The following is a 14,902-nucleotide window of genomic DNA, read 5'->3' as shown; positions in this document are numbered from 1 at the left end:
CCTGGGGGTGAGCGGACATCTGGAGGTACTCCCTGAGCCTGTGCTGGCCTAGAGGTGCTGGTGGGAGGTGAACCAGCCCAGTGGAGAGGGGGTGGCCCCTGTCACCCGCCACCCCTGCGCCCAGGCTGGCAGTCTTAAACTACAGCCCCCCTGCTTCCACTTACCCTGTAGTTTCCGGCGGTGGAAGCGGGGTGACCCCAGGAAACTGTTCTTGATGGAGTTCAGCCGCGTCCTCCAGGGCACCCCTCCGACGCTGGGGCTGGATGGTGGCGTGGGGTTGGGCGTGCCTGCCGGGCTCTCCTTGGGCGTGTGCACGGGCGTCCCCTTAGGGGTGGGGAGGGGACTACCCCTTGGAGAGGGGTGAGGGGTCACCTGTATGGTGGGGACAGATTTGGTGTTGGGTTCAGTCCCGGCGGCCGGGAGCCGGGTGGGGGCCGGCATGGTCGGCGGGCCTGGGGGCAGGGCCAGCTGGGGGCCTAGGCCCCCCGGGACAGGGGGTCGGGCCTGGGTGCCGGCCGGGAGTGGGTTAGACTTGGTGCCCTGCAGCGGCTTGTCGGTCAGCTTGGCCTTGCTCGGCAAGGTCTGGGTCTTGGGGTTGGGCCGCGAGGCGGCCTGTGGAGGGAGGATGTGTCCGGGCCGAGGAGCGCTCCGACAAGGTTCCAGCTCCACGGAGGTGGCCAGGGGGCAGGCCACGAAGGGGGTCTCAGAGGGCGGGGGGGGCAGGGCAAACTTTCTAACAGGCTACAGGGCAGGCAGCAGAGTGCGAGGGGTCCCGAGAGCAGCCATGCGAGCGCCCCCCCCCCCCCCCCCCGCATGCACACACAGCGCCACCAGGACCAGAAAGACACGTTCAAGCAGGACCCCAAGGCAGGACCAGCGGGGACAGGCAGGCATGGGGGTGGGAGCGTTCGCCAGAAAAGAAAACAAATAACACAGGAGAAAACAAACGAAACGAAACAAAAAACAAAACAAAAAGAACGTGCAGTTAGCCAGAGCAGCAGCACCCACGCGGGCGGCCCCAGCAGCGGGGGTGGGGGCACGGGCCCAGCCCCGGGGCCGGGGGGGCCTGCTTCCCGGGCTCTGGGAGCCTCCCCTACCCCCCCGTACACGCAGGCCTCTCGGAGCTGGGGGCGGGGCGGGGGCTCACCCGGGGGCTGCTCAGCGGGCTGGTGGACAGGCCGGAGGAGGCGCCACTGATGGACCTGGACCTGCAGACACAGGTGTGGAGCGGGTCAGCTGGGGGGGCCGCGGCTCTCGGCTTCTCTCCCCCAGGCGGGCCCTCCAAAAGGCCGGGAGCCCTGGCCTCAAGCCTGAGGCAGCCCCGGCCTCTGCAAGCCTGGCCATGCCCCAAGGCCCCTGTGGGGTGGCTGGCTGCCTGCCTCGGGGCTCCTCTCCTGTAAGCGGGAGCTGCCCCGAATCCAAGGCCCAGGCTGGCACCCGGGAGCCCTCAGCAAGGATCTGTCAGGGGCTTGGATGGACAGAGGGATGAGGAGACAGGCACTTCCTGGGAGCTGAATCCAGCCCCGTGCCAGGTCCTCTCCCCAGGCCCCGGTGCCCTGAGCCCAGCCAGGAACCCCAAGGCTGAAGTGTCACAGGCCCCTGTGCTTGATCCTAGCATGTGGGCTACTGAGTGGGCACTAGCCCAGCCCTGCCCTGCCCACGGCCCACCTGCCCGGCCCAGACCAGCCCACAGCACGCCAGCCCAGAGCCCTCCTCGCTGGCACCACGAGGGCCTGGGCAACGCAAGGCTGGGGTGAGCCCTGGCTGGGACCACGAGCCTTGTCCACCAGTGGCCTCACTTGGCCCGCAGACCTGGCACCCTGCGGGCAGGGGCCTCACTCCACCACACCACACAGCCTCAGGGAAGGCCCGCCGTGCTTGCTCAGCCCTGGGCATTGGCACCTGCTGCCCTTCGAGGAAGGAAACGGGGGTGGAGGTCGGGTGAGGTAGCCACAGGAGAGAAGAGGAGAAGAGTGAAGGCCCGCCCCCACCAGTCAGCCCACCCGCCCGCACCTCAGCCCAGCCCCTGGGCCTCAGGGAGGAGCTGAGCCCACTCTGCCCAGGACCCCGGCATTTGTGGGCGGGGGCCCCATGGCAATGACCCTACGACTCTTCCACCTCACAGCCACAGAGCCAGGGGGCGACGCTGACCTTCCCCCAGCCCCCTACAGCCCAGCTGGCCCACGGCCAGGACGGTGCCAGTGCCAGGCCTTGGTCCAAAGCTTTCGGAAGTTGGGAAGCGAGTGGGGGCCGTTGGTTCTGGCTGGTGCCCACCCCCAGCGGCCACAGGCCAGCAGGGCAGCAGCTGAGAGTGAGGCCCAGCGCCCGGGGCCTGCCTGCCACTGAGCCAGCCATGCACTCGTCCCTTGGCACAAGGAAACCAGAAAAGAAGCAGCGGAAGGAAGAGGGGTGGGGGCTGCCTCCATGCCGGCCGGTCTAACCAGGCGGCACCTGCCTGAGACAGAAAGGATGGGGCCGGCACGCAGAGCAGCCAGGGCGGGGTGACAGGTGGGCAGCAAGAGGCCAGCGGTGAGCAGGCAGGAGCACAGGAAGGTACGGGAGCAGTGGGGAGGGTAACAGGGGTGAGGCCCGACCACTGTCGCCCATGGGCAGCGGGCCCTGCAGGGGCAGGGCTGGGGGTTCAGGACCGCCGGGCCCCATGCAGAGACCCCTGCGACTGTCATGCCTCCTACCACTGCCCTGGGGTGCCACTTCCACTCTGGCCCCTGTGGACAGCAGGGCATGACCCCAGGGCCCTGGGGCAGCACAGAACAGGGGAGGGGAGGCTCACTGGGGCCACGCAGAAGGGGCCTCACAGCCTGTAGACCCTCAGGGGTCCCCAGGCAGGGAGAGCACAGTGGGTCTCCCCACCCTGGTCAGGCTGGCCACCGGCCTCGCCCCCGCAGCCCACGCCTCCTCAGGGCCACGGGCCCGCCTGGCCCAGGCCCTTCCCCAGCTCACTGGAGGGCTCCCTCGCCACAGCTGCGAGGGCCAGATGCACCTCAGGCCCAGCCCTGCCACCAGGCCCAGCGTTGTCCTTGGGGCTGGGGGGCGGGGGATGGGTGGGCAGGGTGTATACCTGTCTTCTTTGCTGAATTGGGGGTGGGCTTCAGCGATATCCAGGCTTTTACTGAACATTGCTTTACTACAGCAGGAACAAAGCGAGAAAACAGAGTTACTGACGCAGCCCCACCAGGCGGCCCGGGAGGCCGGACCTCCACACAGCTCCACGCAAGCTGGGCAGGGCCCACCTGGAGCCAGGCCGGGCACACGGGCAGGAGGGGAGGTCAGGCAGGAGAGCGCCAGGGCCACAGCGCACCCCACCCTGGTGGCCTGCTGAGCAGGGGGGCCTGGCCAGCCCTAGGACCCTTCCAACCCCAGCCGGCGCCCACTGTGGCCCAGCGCCGGGTGGCCAAGCCAGAAGGAGAAGCGCAGCCTGCAGCAGCGGTGGCAGGATGCGAGGTGCCAGGAGGAAGGGGCTCTCCAGGGACTGCCCGGGTGGTCCATAGCTGACCCCGTCCCAGCTCCCGTCCCAGCTCCTCCCGCCCCGAGGCAGCCCGACCTGGAAGGTAGAGCAGGTCACTTGACTCAGGGTGGCCTCCCGTGCCCAGCCCCTACTCCAGGCGGGTGAGGAGGGAGGGACGCAAGGTGGCTGGGATGACGTGTGCCCCCCATCTGCACTCGCCTGCTCTGGGCAGGTCCAACGGGAGGCAGGGGTGAAGCTCAGGAAGGGTGGGCTGGGGAGAGGTGGCCTCTCACCCTGGAGGCCTGCTGGGGAGATGGGGAGCCCCCAACAAGCAGGACGCGAGGCACAGTCAGGGCAGGAGCTCAGCCAGCAGAGAACTTTCTTCCCACCACCCTCAGCAGCCCCCCAGTGCCGGAGCCCCGGGGGCAGTGGGCCAGGGCTGTGTGCAGCCAGCCCACTTCCCCGAGGAAGGCCTGGGACCACCAGGGGAGCTGTGGACCACCAGCCTATTTTAATGCTAACCGTGGCTGCTTCCTGGCAAAAACCAGGAAAGGCCAGGCTGTCCCCAGCACTCAACCCCCAGCTGACCAGGGGAAGCGCCAGGGCTGGGACCCCAAGCCCTGGTGGTCTCCAGGCCCCAGAGCTATGGCAAAGGCCCCTGCCTTGGCAGGAAGATGGGGCGTCTCCCCAAGCGGGCCCTGCCCAGAGCTGGGGTGAGGATTGGCCAAGGGCCCTGCCAGGCCCTACAGGACCAGGACACCCTTCCTTCCTCCAGGAGGCGCTGCTGGTACAGCCCTGACCAGCTCCTGGACGCTACCTAGAATTCCATCCACGTCCTTGACCCCCACACTACCACAGGTGACCCAAACCTGGGGCCAGCATCAAGTGGGGACAGGCCTGCTGGGCGGCTCTGAACAAGGCTTGACCCTAGTGTAGCTAAGTCTGGTCCACTCCAGTTTAGCCCAATCCTGTTCTGGATGGTCTGACCGGCCCACTTCAAGCCAGGACAACAGAGCAAAGCCCAGTCCAGCCCAGTCCAGCCCAGCCCAGCTCAGCTAACAGTCCAGTCCAGCCTGGTCCACCCCAGCCTGGCCCAGCTAGCAGTCCAGTACAGCCTGGTCCACGCCAGCCCAGTCCAGCCCAGCCCAGCCCAGCTAGCAGTCCAGTCCAGCCGGCTCACCCTAGCCCAGAGTCCAGCCCAGTCCAGCCCAGCCCAGCTAGCAGTCCAGTCCAGCCGGCTCACCCTAGCCCAGTCCAGCCCAGCTAGCAGTCCAGTCTAGCCCAGTCCAGCTAGCACTCCAGTTCACTCCAGTCTAGCCCAACCCTGTTCTGGATGGCCTGACCAGCCTACTCCAAGCCAGGACAACAAAGCAAAGCCTAGTCCAACCGAGCCCAGACCACCCAAGTAGCAGTCCAGCCCAGTTCCATCCAGCCCAGCTAGCAGCCCAGCCCAGTCCACCCAGCTAGAAGCCCAGTCCAGTCCAGCCCAGTCCAGCTAGCAGTCCAGTCCAGACCAGCCTAGCCCAGCCCAGCCCAGCCTAGTCCAGCCCAACCAACAGTCCAGTCCAGCCTAGTCCAGCTATTAGTCCAGTCCAGCCCAGCCCAGTCCACCCTGGTCCAGCTCAGCGCAGCCCAGCTCAGCCCAGTCCAGCCAAGTTCAGCCCAGCCCAGTCTAGCCCAAGCAGCCCGAGCAGCCCGGCCCAGCCCCTAGCACAGCGTGGTCCAGCACAGCGTGGTCCAGCACAGCCCAGTGGCCTTGGCCCAGCCCCAGGGCCGGGGAGGGGGTGGGCAGAGATGAGCCATGCCAGGCCCCACGCAGCCAGTGAGGAGTGCCAGCGCCGACCAGGCCAGGCCACCAGGAGGCGGAGTGCCGTGTCCTCCCAGAAGGCACGCACCTCTGGCCATGCTGGGCCATCTCGATGGCCCTCCGCGCGGGCACCGGGGAGCCGCCATCTGTCACGCTGAGCACCTCCATGGACTTGCGTTCGGGCCGCCGCTTGCCGTGCCGGTTCAGCATCGGGGAGTCCACACGCTTCCGGGGAGGGTCTGTGTGCAGACAGGGGTCAGGGCCAGGCAGCCCGCCGGGTGTGGGAGGGGCAGCATGGGGCCAGGCCACCCTGCCACCTTATACCTATTTCATTTCTGGGGGGCAGGTCTTCGTCCTCGTGACTCGGGTACCTTTCTTTCCGGTCCAGGAGAAGGAAATAAATCATCTTCTCCTGGTTTTCCCTGCAGTGGGTGAGAGGCACCAAGAAAGGTGGGCAGGTCCATTCCCGGAGGGGGTCCCACCCCACGGCCGCCTGCCTGGGAGGGGCCGCAGGGGCCCCAGGCTGGCCACGTACTCCTCGGACAGCAGGTCCTGCAGCAGCTTGTTGCGATCTCGGAAGCAGCCCAGCGAGTGCATGCTGTCCAGCACGTCGGGGTCGATGTCCTCCAGGCTGGGCAGCGAGCGGATCTGCACCTTGCGGGGGATGGGCTGCTCTGGCTCCGGCTCGTTCTTGCCTCCTCTGTGGACGACAGGCACGGCAGGGTCACGCGCCGCCCCTCCGCGGCCTGGGGCTCCTCCGCCCCCACCCTGAGGTGCCGGGAGGGCGGGGCCCACCCCTTCCTGGGGCCCCGAGTCTTGCTACTCTGCCTGCGCCCAGCCCTTGCACACCTCCTGCGTCCTGCCTGTGCCCAGCGCAGGCCGGCCCGGGGGCCTTGAGCCAGGAGCGGCTGAGGCTGGGGGCAGGCCTGCGCTGGGCCGGGTCACCCCCCGCCTTCCCTAGCAGGCCCTCCAGGCCACGGTGACAGGTGACAGGCAAAGCAGGCGATGTGGGAGGAGAAGCTACTTACATATACCATATGTGTTTCTGAATGTGCTCTAGCTACAAGGAAAGAGAAACAGGGAGTTAGTACGAGGAGGGACGGAGGAGCCCACGTTAGGAGGCCAGAGGGGGCGGGAGGGGGAGCGCGGGAGTGTGCAGAGAGCAGGACAGGAGGGGGGAGGAAGGGGCTGGAAGGGGGAGAGCGTGGGGAGGGGCTGCGTTCCTGGAGGCTCCAGGCAGGCAGCCCTGACCCTGCTCACCCCCAGTGGAAGAGAAGGAAGTGGGGCAGGGCTGGGGGCCGGGTAGCAGAGGGCGTGAGCACGGAAGCAGAGCGGCCTCCTGTGCACAGGGAGGGGCTGGGTGCAGGTGTGAGCAGGAGGCTTGGGGGCCAGCCCTGCTCTCCCCTCAACTGCACTCGGGACAGCCTGGTTGGGAGGGTGGGCGAGGGTGGCCTCTTGGCCACTGGGCCACCTCTGTCTGGCCAGGGGAGTCCTGCTGCCCTTGCTCTGGGACCAGCCCTCCTGGCACTAGCTGAGCCCTAGGGAGGCCGGAGGTGGCCAAGGGGGGCTTCTCTCAGAAGTAGGAGCTTCCCTCAGACCTTCCCCGGCCCCCAGCTGCCATGAGGAGTGCTCGTGAGCAACTATGCACGCTGACCAGGCCCTGGGAAGCCCGGGACACGAGGGCCAGCATCAGTGGGCGCCTGCCTTCCAAGTACACCAGCACTCCCAAACCACACCTGTGCACATACACCCACGCACACGCAAGTACACGCCTGTGTATGTGCACACACACCAGTGCAACTGTGCACACACAGCTGTGCATGGTCACACACCCAGGCACATATGCACATACCCTGTATGTGCCCACACAGCCATGTGCATAGCCACACACACACACACATACATGCCTGTGTATGTGCACACATGTCCATGCACCTGTGCACACTCAGCTGTGCATGGCCACACACCCATGCACACATGCACATACCCTGTATGTGCCCACACAGCCACGTACATAGCCACACATACAGTACACACCTGCGTATGTGCACACGTCCATGCACCTGTGCACACACAGCTAAGCAAGGCGGCACACGTGCACACACTATGTATATGCCCACAGAGCCCTGTGTATACCCACACCTACACAAGTACACGCCTGTGTATGTGCACACATGCCCATGCACCTATGCACACTCAGCTGTGCATGGCCACACATCTAGGCACACGTGTGTATACCATGTATGTGCCCACACAGCCCTGCATATACCCACACCCATACACACACATGTACACGCTTGTGTATGTGCACACACATCCATGCACTTGTGCATACGGAGTTCTGCGTGGCCACACACCCAAGCACACGTGCACACACTCATGTGTGCCCACATAGCCATGCACATACCCACAACTACACGCCTATGTGCACACACACACACACGTGCACCTGTGCACACACATCTGGGCACACACAGTCATACATGGCCACACACCCAAGCATGTGCACACAGCTATGTGTGCCCACACAGCCATGCGCATACCCACAGCCACGCACATCCAAGTACACACTGTGTATGTGCACACACGCCATGTAGCTGTGCATTGCCACACACCCAGGCACACACACACACCCAAGTGTGTGCCCACAGAGCCATGTGCATACCCACGCACATGCAAGTACACGCCTGTATACATGTACACACACCCGTGCACACCCAGGGCCCCCCTGTACCACACTCACTAGCACAGGTGGGGATCCCTTGCACAGGCCAGCCTTCATCCCTGGGAGGAGACGCTGGAGACAGAACCCAGGCCCTAACATGGTGGCCCCAGGCAGGGACCTTGCGGGTCCAGGAGTGGGTGGGCTGCATAAGGGGGAGAGGGGAGGCCCTCTGGCCCCTCTGCGACGCTGGGACCCACCGTGAGGCGCCGGGCCGCATCCACCTCGATCATGCCGCGCAGCAGGCTCTGGCAGTCGGGCGGGATGAAGTGCGGCATGTGGAACACGCCCCGCTTCACCTTCTCCAGCAGCTGCCTCAGGTTGTCATCATCGAAGGGCAGAGCCCCCTGCCGACAGGGGCACTCGGGTCACCTCGGGAGGGGCGCCCAGAGGCAGCACCGCGGGGGAGGGGCGGGGGGCCTTACCACCAGCAGGGCGAACAGGATCACACCGCAGCTCCACACGTCTGCCTTGCGGCCATCGTACTTCTCCCCCTGTGGGCAGCAGTGGGGTTGCCAGGGTGAACGGCTGGTCTCCGCAGGAATGGGGGCGCCCAGGCTCAGGGTGTGGGAGCTGGCCAGGGCCTGGGGATCTGCAAGGCTCGGGTGGCGACAAGGGCAGGGCGTGGGGGGCTGAGGCCACTTACCCGGATCACCTCGGGGCAGGCGTAGTGGGGAGATCTGGAGGCAAAAGCGGCAGTCAGGCAGAGGTTCGGGACCTGCTGTCTACCCTGGCTGTCCCACCCCGCCTGGACTCCGGGCTGCCCCCGGACCACAGCAATGGAGACACCTGGAGGCACGTTCCGCCTGCAGTAATGCCCCTCTGGGGGGCCCCCAGACCCACGAGGAGGCTCAAGGGGCTTTGATGCCAACCTCCCCACAACCTAATCCCTACTGCGTGCTTCTGGGGGACACGGAGGCACGGGAGCCTGCGGACCCAGCCACATTCAAGGGTGTCTGCTGCCATCCTGGTCCCGGGAAGGGCCATGGGGCTGAGTGCACACAGCAGGAAGATGGCCACGCTGAGGCTCTGGGCAAGCAGGCAGCCACCGGGACCAGACTAGCCTTCCAGGGTCTGCCGGGAGAGCCGAGGGAAGGCCTGGGCCTCACTGGTCACCAGGCAGGGCCCCTTCACTGCAGCGCACTTTGCAGCACAGGCTGGGAGCAGAGCCAGAGGTCCTGGGGCTCCAGGTTCCCCGGGCTGCGCAGCCGAGACCACTGGTGGCATCTGGGGGCAGGGCAGGGCCTTCGGGGGCAGCAGCCTGGCCCTCTCCTGGCCCGGCAGCCCCGCTCACCCGCAGCTGGTCTCCAGCAGACTGTCGCCAACCTGCAGCGACGCCATGCCGAAGTCGGCGATCCGGATGTTGTTTTTCTCATCCAGTAGGAGGTTTTCCGGCTTCAGATCCCTGTGGCTGGGAAGGAAGGCGGGGTTGAGGCTGACCAGCCCCTAGCTGCCTCCCCTCCCCAAAAGCCCATCCACGCTGCATGGGGCCAATGGCAACCCAGCCTGGTGATGTCACAGGCAGCCAATGGGAAGTCGCCTGCCTGGCAGCTGTGGTCTTGGGGACAGGGAAACAGGGACCCTCTGGGGTCATACCACATGCTCCCACCCACCCTGGGGCAAGCTTTGCTTTACTCTCTGGGCCCCCCACCCACCATAAGTGCTCTGAGCTGAGGCCAACCTGGGATCCCCAATGGCCCCAATGGCCTGGTGGCCTGGCCCCAGGACCTCTTAAGAAACCTGAGGAGGGGGCTCCTGGAGCCTGGGGTGCACACCTGACATAAGCTTCCTGATGCTCCTGAAGGGGGTCAATAGAAAGAGTACTGTCTGCCCCAGTGGCGTGGGGTGGTGCCTGATAAGGAGGTTGGGGGGTACCTGATGGGGTATGGGGAGTCCCTGATGGGGGATAGGGAGCACCTGATGGGGTGTGGGAGGTTACCTAATAGGGTATGGGGGTACCTGATGGGGGGCGGGGGTACCTGATGGGAGGTGGGAAGCACCTGATGGAGGACGGAGAGCACTGGATAGGGGATGGGTGATACCTCATGGGGGATGGGGAGTACCTGATGGGGGATGGGGTGGAGGGTACCTTGGGGAATGGGAGGTACTTGAAGGGGGATGGGAGCACCTGATGGGAGGTGGAGGGGTACCTGATGGGGGATGGGAGCACCTGATGGTAGGTAGAAGGGTACCTGATGGGAGGTGGCAGGGTACCTGATGTGGGGTAGGGGGTATGTGATGGGAAATGGGGGGTTACCTGATGGGAGACAGTGGAAGGGGCACCTGGTAGGATGGGAGGCACCTGGTGGGGGGTGGGGGCATCTGATGGGGGATGGGAGCACCTGATGGGGATGGTAGGGGCCACCTGGTGGGGAATGGGCCCCTGGCAGGGGGTGAGGGCCTGCCTGGGGGGATGGAGGCGCCCTAGCACGGGAGGGGTCAGCTGGTGGGGCTGGGGGCACCTAGTGGTATTGGGGCACACACCATATGGAGTGACTGTGGCAGAAGTCTAGCGCAGAGATGATCTGCCGGAAGAACTTCCGGGCCTCTTTGGGGGTCAGCCTCCCCTTCTTGACCAGGTAGTCGAAGAGCTCCCCACCAGACACGTGTTCTAGCACCAGGTATCTGCAGGGACAGGTGGGCGTCGGGTGGCTGCACGTGGTATGACCAGCCCGCCTCGGGGCCACCCGGCCACAGCAGCACCGGCCGCAGGCTGCAGGCCACCAGCCCGTCCCAGCGTCCAGCACCCTCAGCATGAGGGGCCCTGCCTGCCTGCCCACCTCCCGGCAGGCCTGCCTCCAGTGCAGCCATGGGCGGGGCGGGGGGTGGCCTGATGCGGGGAGTCTGGGAGGAGGGCCACACCTGTCCCCCTGGCTGAGGGACACTGTGGCCACTGACCCCCATGCAAGCTGGGGTCATGACTATTCTAGGCTCCCCCTGGCTAGCCCCACTTGGGCTCCCAGAGCAGACACTCAGGCCCTCGGGGAGCCCTGGCCACCAAGGCAGACCCAAGGGTGGGCAAGGGGCTGGAGCAAGGCATGGCTGGGGGCCCCCAGGGGTGGCCCTCAAACTGGTTCTTGGAAGATGGAAGAAAAAGTGTGGAAGGAGGGCCTGAGTGGGGGGGGGGGGGCAGCTGGCAGGTGGTAACTGTCCCCCGCCTTGGCTCAGCATGGCCTGGTGGCCTGGACAGGTGCAGGGGGTGAGGACTGGGCCACCAGGAAGATTCTGACAGGGCCTTGGGTTTCCTGGCTCTGTGGGCCAGTGCCTCAATGCCCACACACTGGGGCAGGGCACTTGCCCTGGGGCAGTGGCCTCAAGGGGTGGCACTCCCCTCTGCTGCATCATGTCACTGGCCAGGCCCAGGGACTGAGGACCCTCTGGGCTACTGTGCAGGGCCACGGTGGGGCGGGGCAGGGCAGGATGGGGAGAGCGGGAGGGGCAGGGCAGGCTGTCTCTGGCCTGCTGATGTCTCTGGCCTAGTGATGGTGGCTGCGGGGGGAGCCTCCCCAAGGCAGGTGGGGAGGTGCAGGATGGCCCCCAGGACGTGTGGACAATGATGCCTGCAGGACCTCCCAGGAGCTGCTGGTCTTGCAGAAATGGAAGGGTCAGTGGGGGTGGAAGCACAGGGAGCCTTAGGTGGGAGTGGGGGTGAGGGGGTGGAGCTGGAGATGGGGAGGGAGCCCTAGTGGGGTTCAGGCAGGGGGCGCCATCCTGGGGGTCCTGCCCTGCTCCTGAGCAGGAGGATCCAAGCACAGCACAGGCCACAGCCTGCCCTCGCTGGCAGAGGTCCCTGCAGGCTCCCTGGGCTGCTTTGGGGCTGAGTCCTGGGGAGCCCTGATCATCCTCGTGCTGGGCACGGCGTCCCTGTCATTGGGCCTTCACCTGGGCTGTGCCCCCCCCCGCCCCATCCTGCTGTCCCAGGCGCCCCCCCCTTGCTTCCTGACTCCCGCTGAGGTGGCCTCCTTGGGGCTGAAGGCTCTGCCCTTCGTCCCACCCCTGAGTCTGTCCTCCCCAGGATCTCAGCAAAAATGAGGGCTGATGGGTTTCCTGCTTGTTGTATGTGGAGGCAGCCAACACCTGCCCCAAGCTCACGGGACATTGCTGGATGCTGCAAGGGGGGCCCCCATCAGGCTGATGGTGAGGGTCATGCAGGTGTGTGTCTCGGGGCAGAGGTCCTGCTCACCACGGTCAGGGGCCCCAGGACCACGACCTGCCACCCGGCACCCCCACACCTGTACTGACCGGGCAGCTCCTGTCCCCTGACCCTCAAACACTTGGAGTTGGCCGCTCATGCCACTGGGCCTCTGGCTGGCACACAGCGGGGACACCACAGCGATGAGGAACAGGCTCAAAGAGGGAGTAACTTGTGGGAGGGTCTGGGCTTTGGACTGGGGACCCGTCCTCCATCTGTAGGCCCGAGCCTTCCTGCTCCCCCCGGGGCAGCCCCTGGCAGCCAGCTTCGTGCCCCAACTCCCGCTGCCCGGAAAACTGGGCAGGCTGGGGATGGCCACCTGGGGCCAGCTGGTCCCATCCATCAGACACCCTCTAGGGTCCCCTGGGCCAGCCCCCTGCTCACATTCCCTCAATCCCAACGTCCCCAAGGAAGTGCCACTGGAGCCCCTCCCCGAGGGCCTGTGCATGCATCACAGGCCGAGGCCCTCCTGCAGTCACACAGGCAGCAGTGACACGGCTGGACGCCCCCTTGCCGTGACCCTGGGAGTGACCGCCACCCACACCCCAGGTGAGCTCATGGAGGCCACAAAGCTGCTGACTTGGCTGGGGGGTGACGGGGCCCACTTTCCAACCCAGGGGTGCCCGAGATGTGGGATTCCCGCTGGCCTCGGAGGTCAGCCTCTCAGCACCATGGGAACCGGACGTCCCAGGGAGGGTGGGACAGCAGACCGGTGAGGGGCGCCAACCGGCCCTGGGGTCCAGTCCCGTGAGAGAGCTGGTGGGGCTCAGTGGGAATACGGAGGGTCCCTGGGAGCCCTGGCAGTGGCAGGGCTGGGGGTGCTCACTGGGATCCAGGGCACCTGCTGCTTGACCCCGGCTGCCAGCCTGGCTCGCCCTTCGGAGCCCTCCTGCAAGCTCTGCCGCCGGGGCCCCCTGCCCAAGGGGCTGCCTGTGCCCTCCCCGAGGCCCCATGGCCTCACCTCTGCCCCCACCCCGGCTCTCCAGACCCGGCAATACCTACAAATATTTTTTGTTTTCATAAACATCGTGCAGCTTTAGAACGTGAGGGTGCTCGATGAGCTTCAGGATGGCGATCTCCCGCTCCACCTGCATTGTGGGGAGAGGTCCAGCTGGGGGCAGGCTCATTCCCCTGCCCTCTGCTTCCACCCACCCCGTCCCCTCCTACTCGCAGCCCCAGGCCAGGCCGTGCCTGCCCTCGGTCCCTGGCTGGTGGGGATATGGGGGGATTGCGGGGGCCATGCCCCCTTGGACACCCTCGCTAGGTTCGCGGGGGCAGCAGGAGGCTTGGAGCAGGTCCAGCCTCACGATGGGGTCTGTACCCCTGTAAAGAAGGGGGCTGCCTCCGGCCCTTCCACCCTGGCCCTGCCGCTGAGCTCCTGTCTCTCTGCTCGCAGAGTTTATGGGCGTCTTGCACGTCTTGCACTCACTGCCCCCAAGTGAACACGTGAGTCCCGGTGAGTCCAAGGCAAGGTCAGGGTCTGCCTGCCCCCCAGCAGCTCCCCCCTCACCCCTCCAAGCAAGCATCTCCTTAAAACTCCCCCAGCTTCGGTCCCTGGGGTCCCCCCACAAGCCTCCACCCCCAGGCAGCCTGTCACTGCCCTCCTGGTGTGCTGGCCCCTCATGTGCCCCTTGGGAGCCGTCTTGGGGAGCGACGGAGGCGCCGTCCCCGGGGGGAGGGCAGCCATGCTGATAGGAACCCCAGCGTGCCCCCCCACCCCAAAGGTCTGAGCACTCTACACCCATGGCTAAGCAGGAAGATGGGGGACCGAGGCTGGAGCAACCCCTTCCGCCCGGCATCCTGTCCCAAAGGTGACAAGGGGCTTCCCAGGACCGGGGAGGGAAGGGGCGGCAAGCAGGAGGGGCTGTGCGGTCCTCCAGGAACTGTCACTTCCTCTTTCCCTCCTCAGAGGCAGGGGCCTCCTCCCTAATCTGACTAGGGAAACTGAGGCCCAGTTGGCTATCTCAGCGGGTTGGCACAGCACCAGGACTGTGCCCAGGATGCGGCCTGTCCCTGTCCCTCCCAGGCCCCCGGCTGAGGCCAGGAGAGAGCAGGCAGGAATGGGGGACAGCCAGTCGCAGGGTGGCGGGCACGGGCAACAGACGGACGGAGCGAGTGGGACCGTCCTGCGGGCTCCTCACCACAGGGCCGCCCACCTGAGCTCACCTTCATCAGGACGGACTCGCTGAGCTTCTCCCGGTTGACAATTTTAATAGCCACCTTCTGGCACGTGACACAGTGAATCCCCAGCTTCACAAGGCCTGCGGGTAGAGAAGCCCCCTCAGACTCAGGCCAGCAGGGTCCCACCTGCCCCCCGCACCCCCTAGGGCCCAGGCCCTGCCCAGTGCACCCCAGCGGGACCCCCACAGCTGCCGTGGGCCTCTCACACTCCTCGGTCACTGCCCAGAACACACCACATCGCCTCCCATGGCACCAGCCCTCTGGCCTCCTGGAGCCCCCACCCCAGGCCTTCAGCACCGCCCATCTCCCCCAGCAGGGAAGCCAGGGTGCTCTCAGGTTCAGGGTCTCCCCCTGCCTGGTCCCTTAGGGTCCCCTCCTGCTGGATGCTTGGCCTCTGCCACCCTGCAGCCCAGACCTGTCAACCTCCCTTGGGTCCGCAGACCTCCGGACAGAGGTGCCCAGACACTGGCATCCAGCTCACTGGTGTGCCCAGGACAGCAGGATGGGCCTAAGGCCACTCCCTGGATGGCACCA

At 66.1% G+C, this 14,902-nt stretch overlaps 1 protein-coding gene across 13 annotated transcripts in view; it reads right to left on the bottom strand.

The window, feature by feature from the left end:
• The window catches only part of BRSK2 (BR serine/threonine kinase 2), a 59,860-nt gene that overhangs the window by 9,131 nt on the left and 35,827 nt on the right, over positions 1-14,902 (bottom strand). For 8 of the 13 annotated variants that reach the window (XR_005373514.1, XR_005373513.1, XR_005373515.1 and 5 more), the window contains exons 2-15: positions 14,354-14,448; positions 13,190-13,275; positions 10,480-10,620; positions 9,290-9,406; positions 8,642-8,675; positions 8,421-8,489; positions 8,196-8,342; positions 6,302-6,333; positions 5,809-5,973; positions 5,598-5,695; positions 5,362-5,512; positions 3,080-3,145; positions 1,148-1,208; positions 165-372 (exon numbers count right to left, since the gene is read on the bottom strand). Coding sequence is in view for 9 of the 13 variants with exons in the window: in XM_038563543.1 (XP_038419471.1) it covers positions 165-372; positions 1,148-1,208; positions 3,080-3,145; positions 5,362-5,512; positions 5,598-5,695; positions 5,809-5,973; positions 6,302-6,333; positions 8,196-8,342; positions 8,421-8,489; positions 8,642-8,675; positions 9,290-9,406; positions 10,480-10,620; positions 13,190-13,275; positions 14,354-14,448 (1,470 nt within the window). In the remaining 4 variants the exon portion in view is untranslated. The remainder of the gene's footprint in view (positions 1-164; positions 373-1,147; positions 1,209-3,079; positions 3,146-5,361; positions 5,513-5,597; positions 5,696-5,808; positions 5,974-6,301; positions 6,334-8,195; positions 8,343-8,420; positions 8,490-8,641; positions 8,676-9,289; positions 9,407-10,479; positions 10,621-13,189; positions 13,276-14,353; positions 14,449-14,902) is intronic. The other 5 variants (XR_005373516.1, XM_038563542.1, XM_038563544.1 and 2 more) reach the window with 1 other exon arrangement.

This window comes from Canis lupus, chromosome 18 (assembly GCF_011100685.1).
Source record: "Canis lupus familiaris isolate Mischka breed German Shepherd chromosome 18, alternate assembly UU_Cfam_GSD_1.0, whole genome shotgun sequence".
Taxonomy (NCBI): domain Eukaryota; kingdom Metazoa; phylum Chordata; class Mammalia; order Carnivora; family Canidae; genus Canis; species Canis lupus.
Note: the sequence above shows the minus strand (reverse complement) of the source record. Positions and strands in the feature narration are given on the sequence as shown.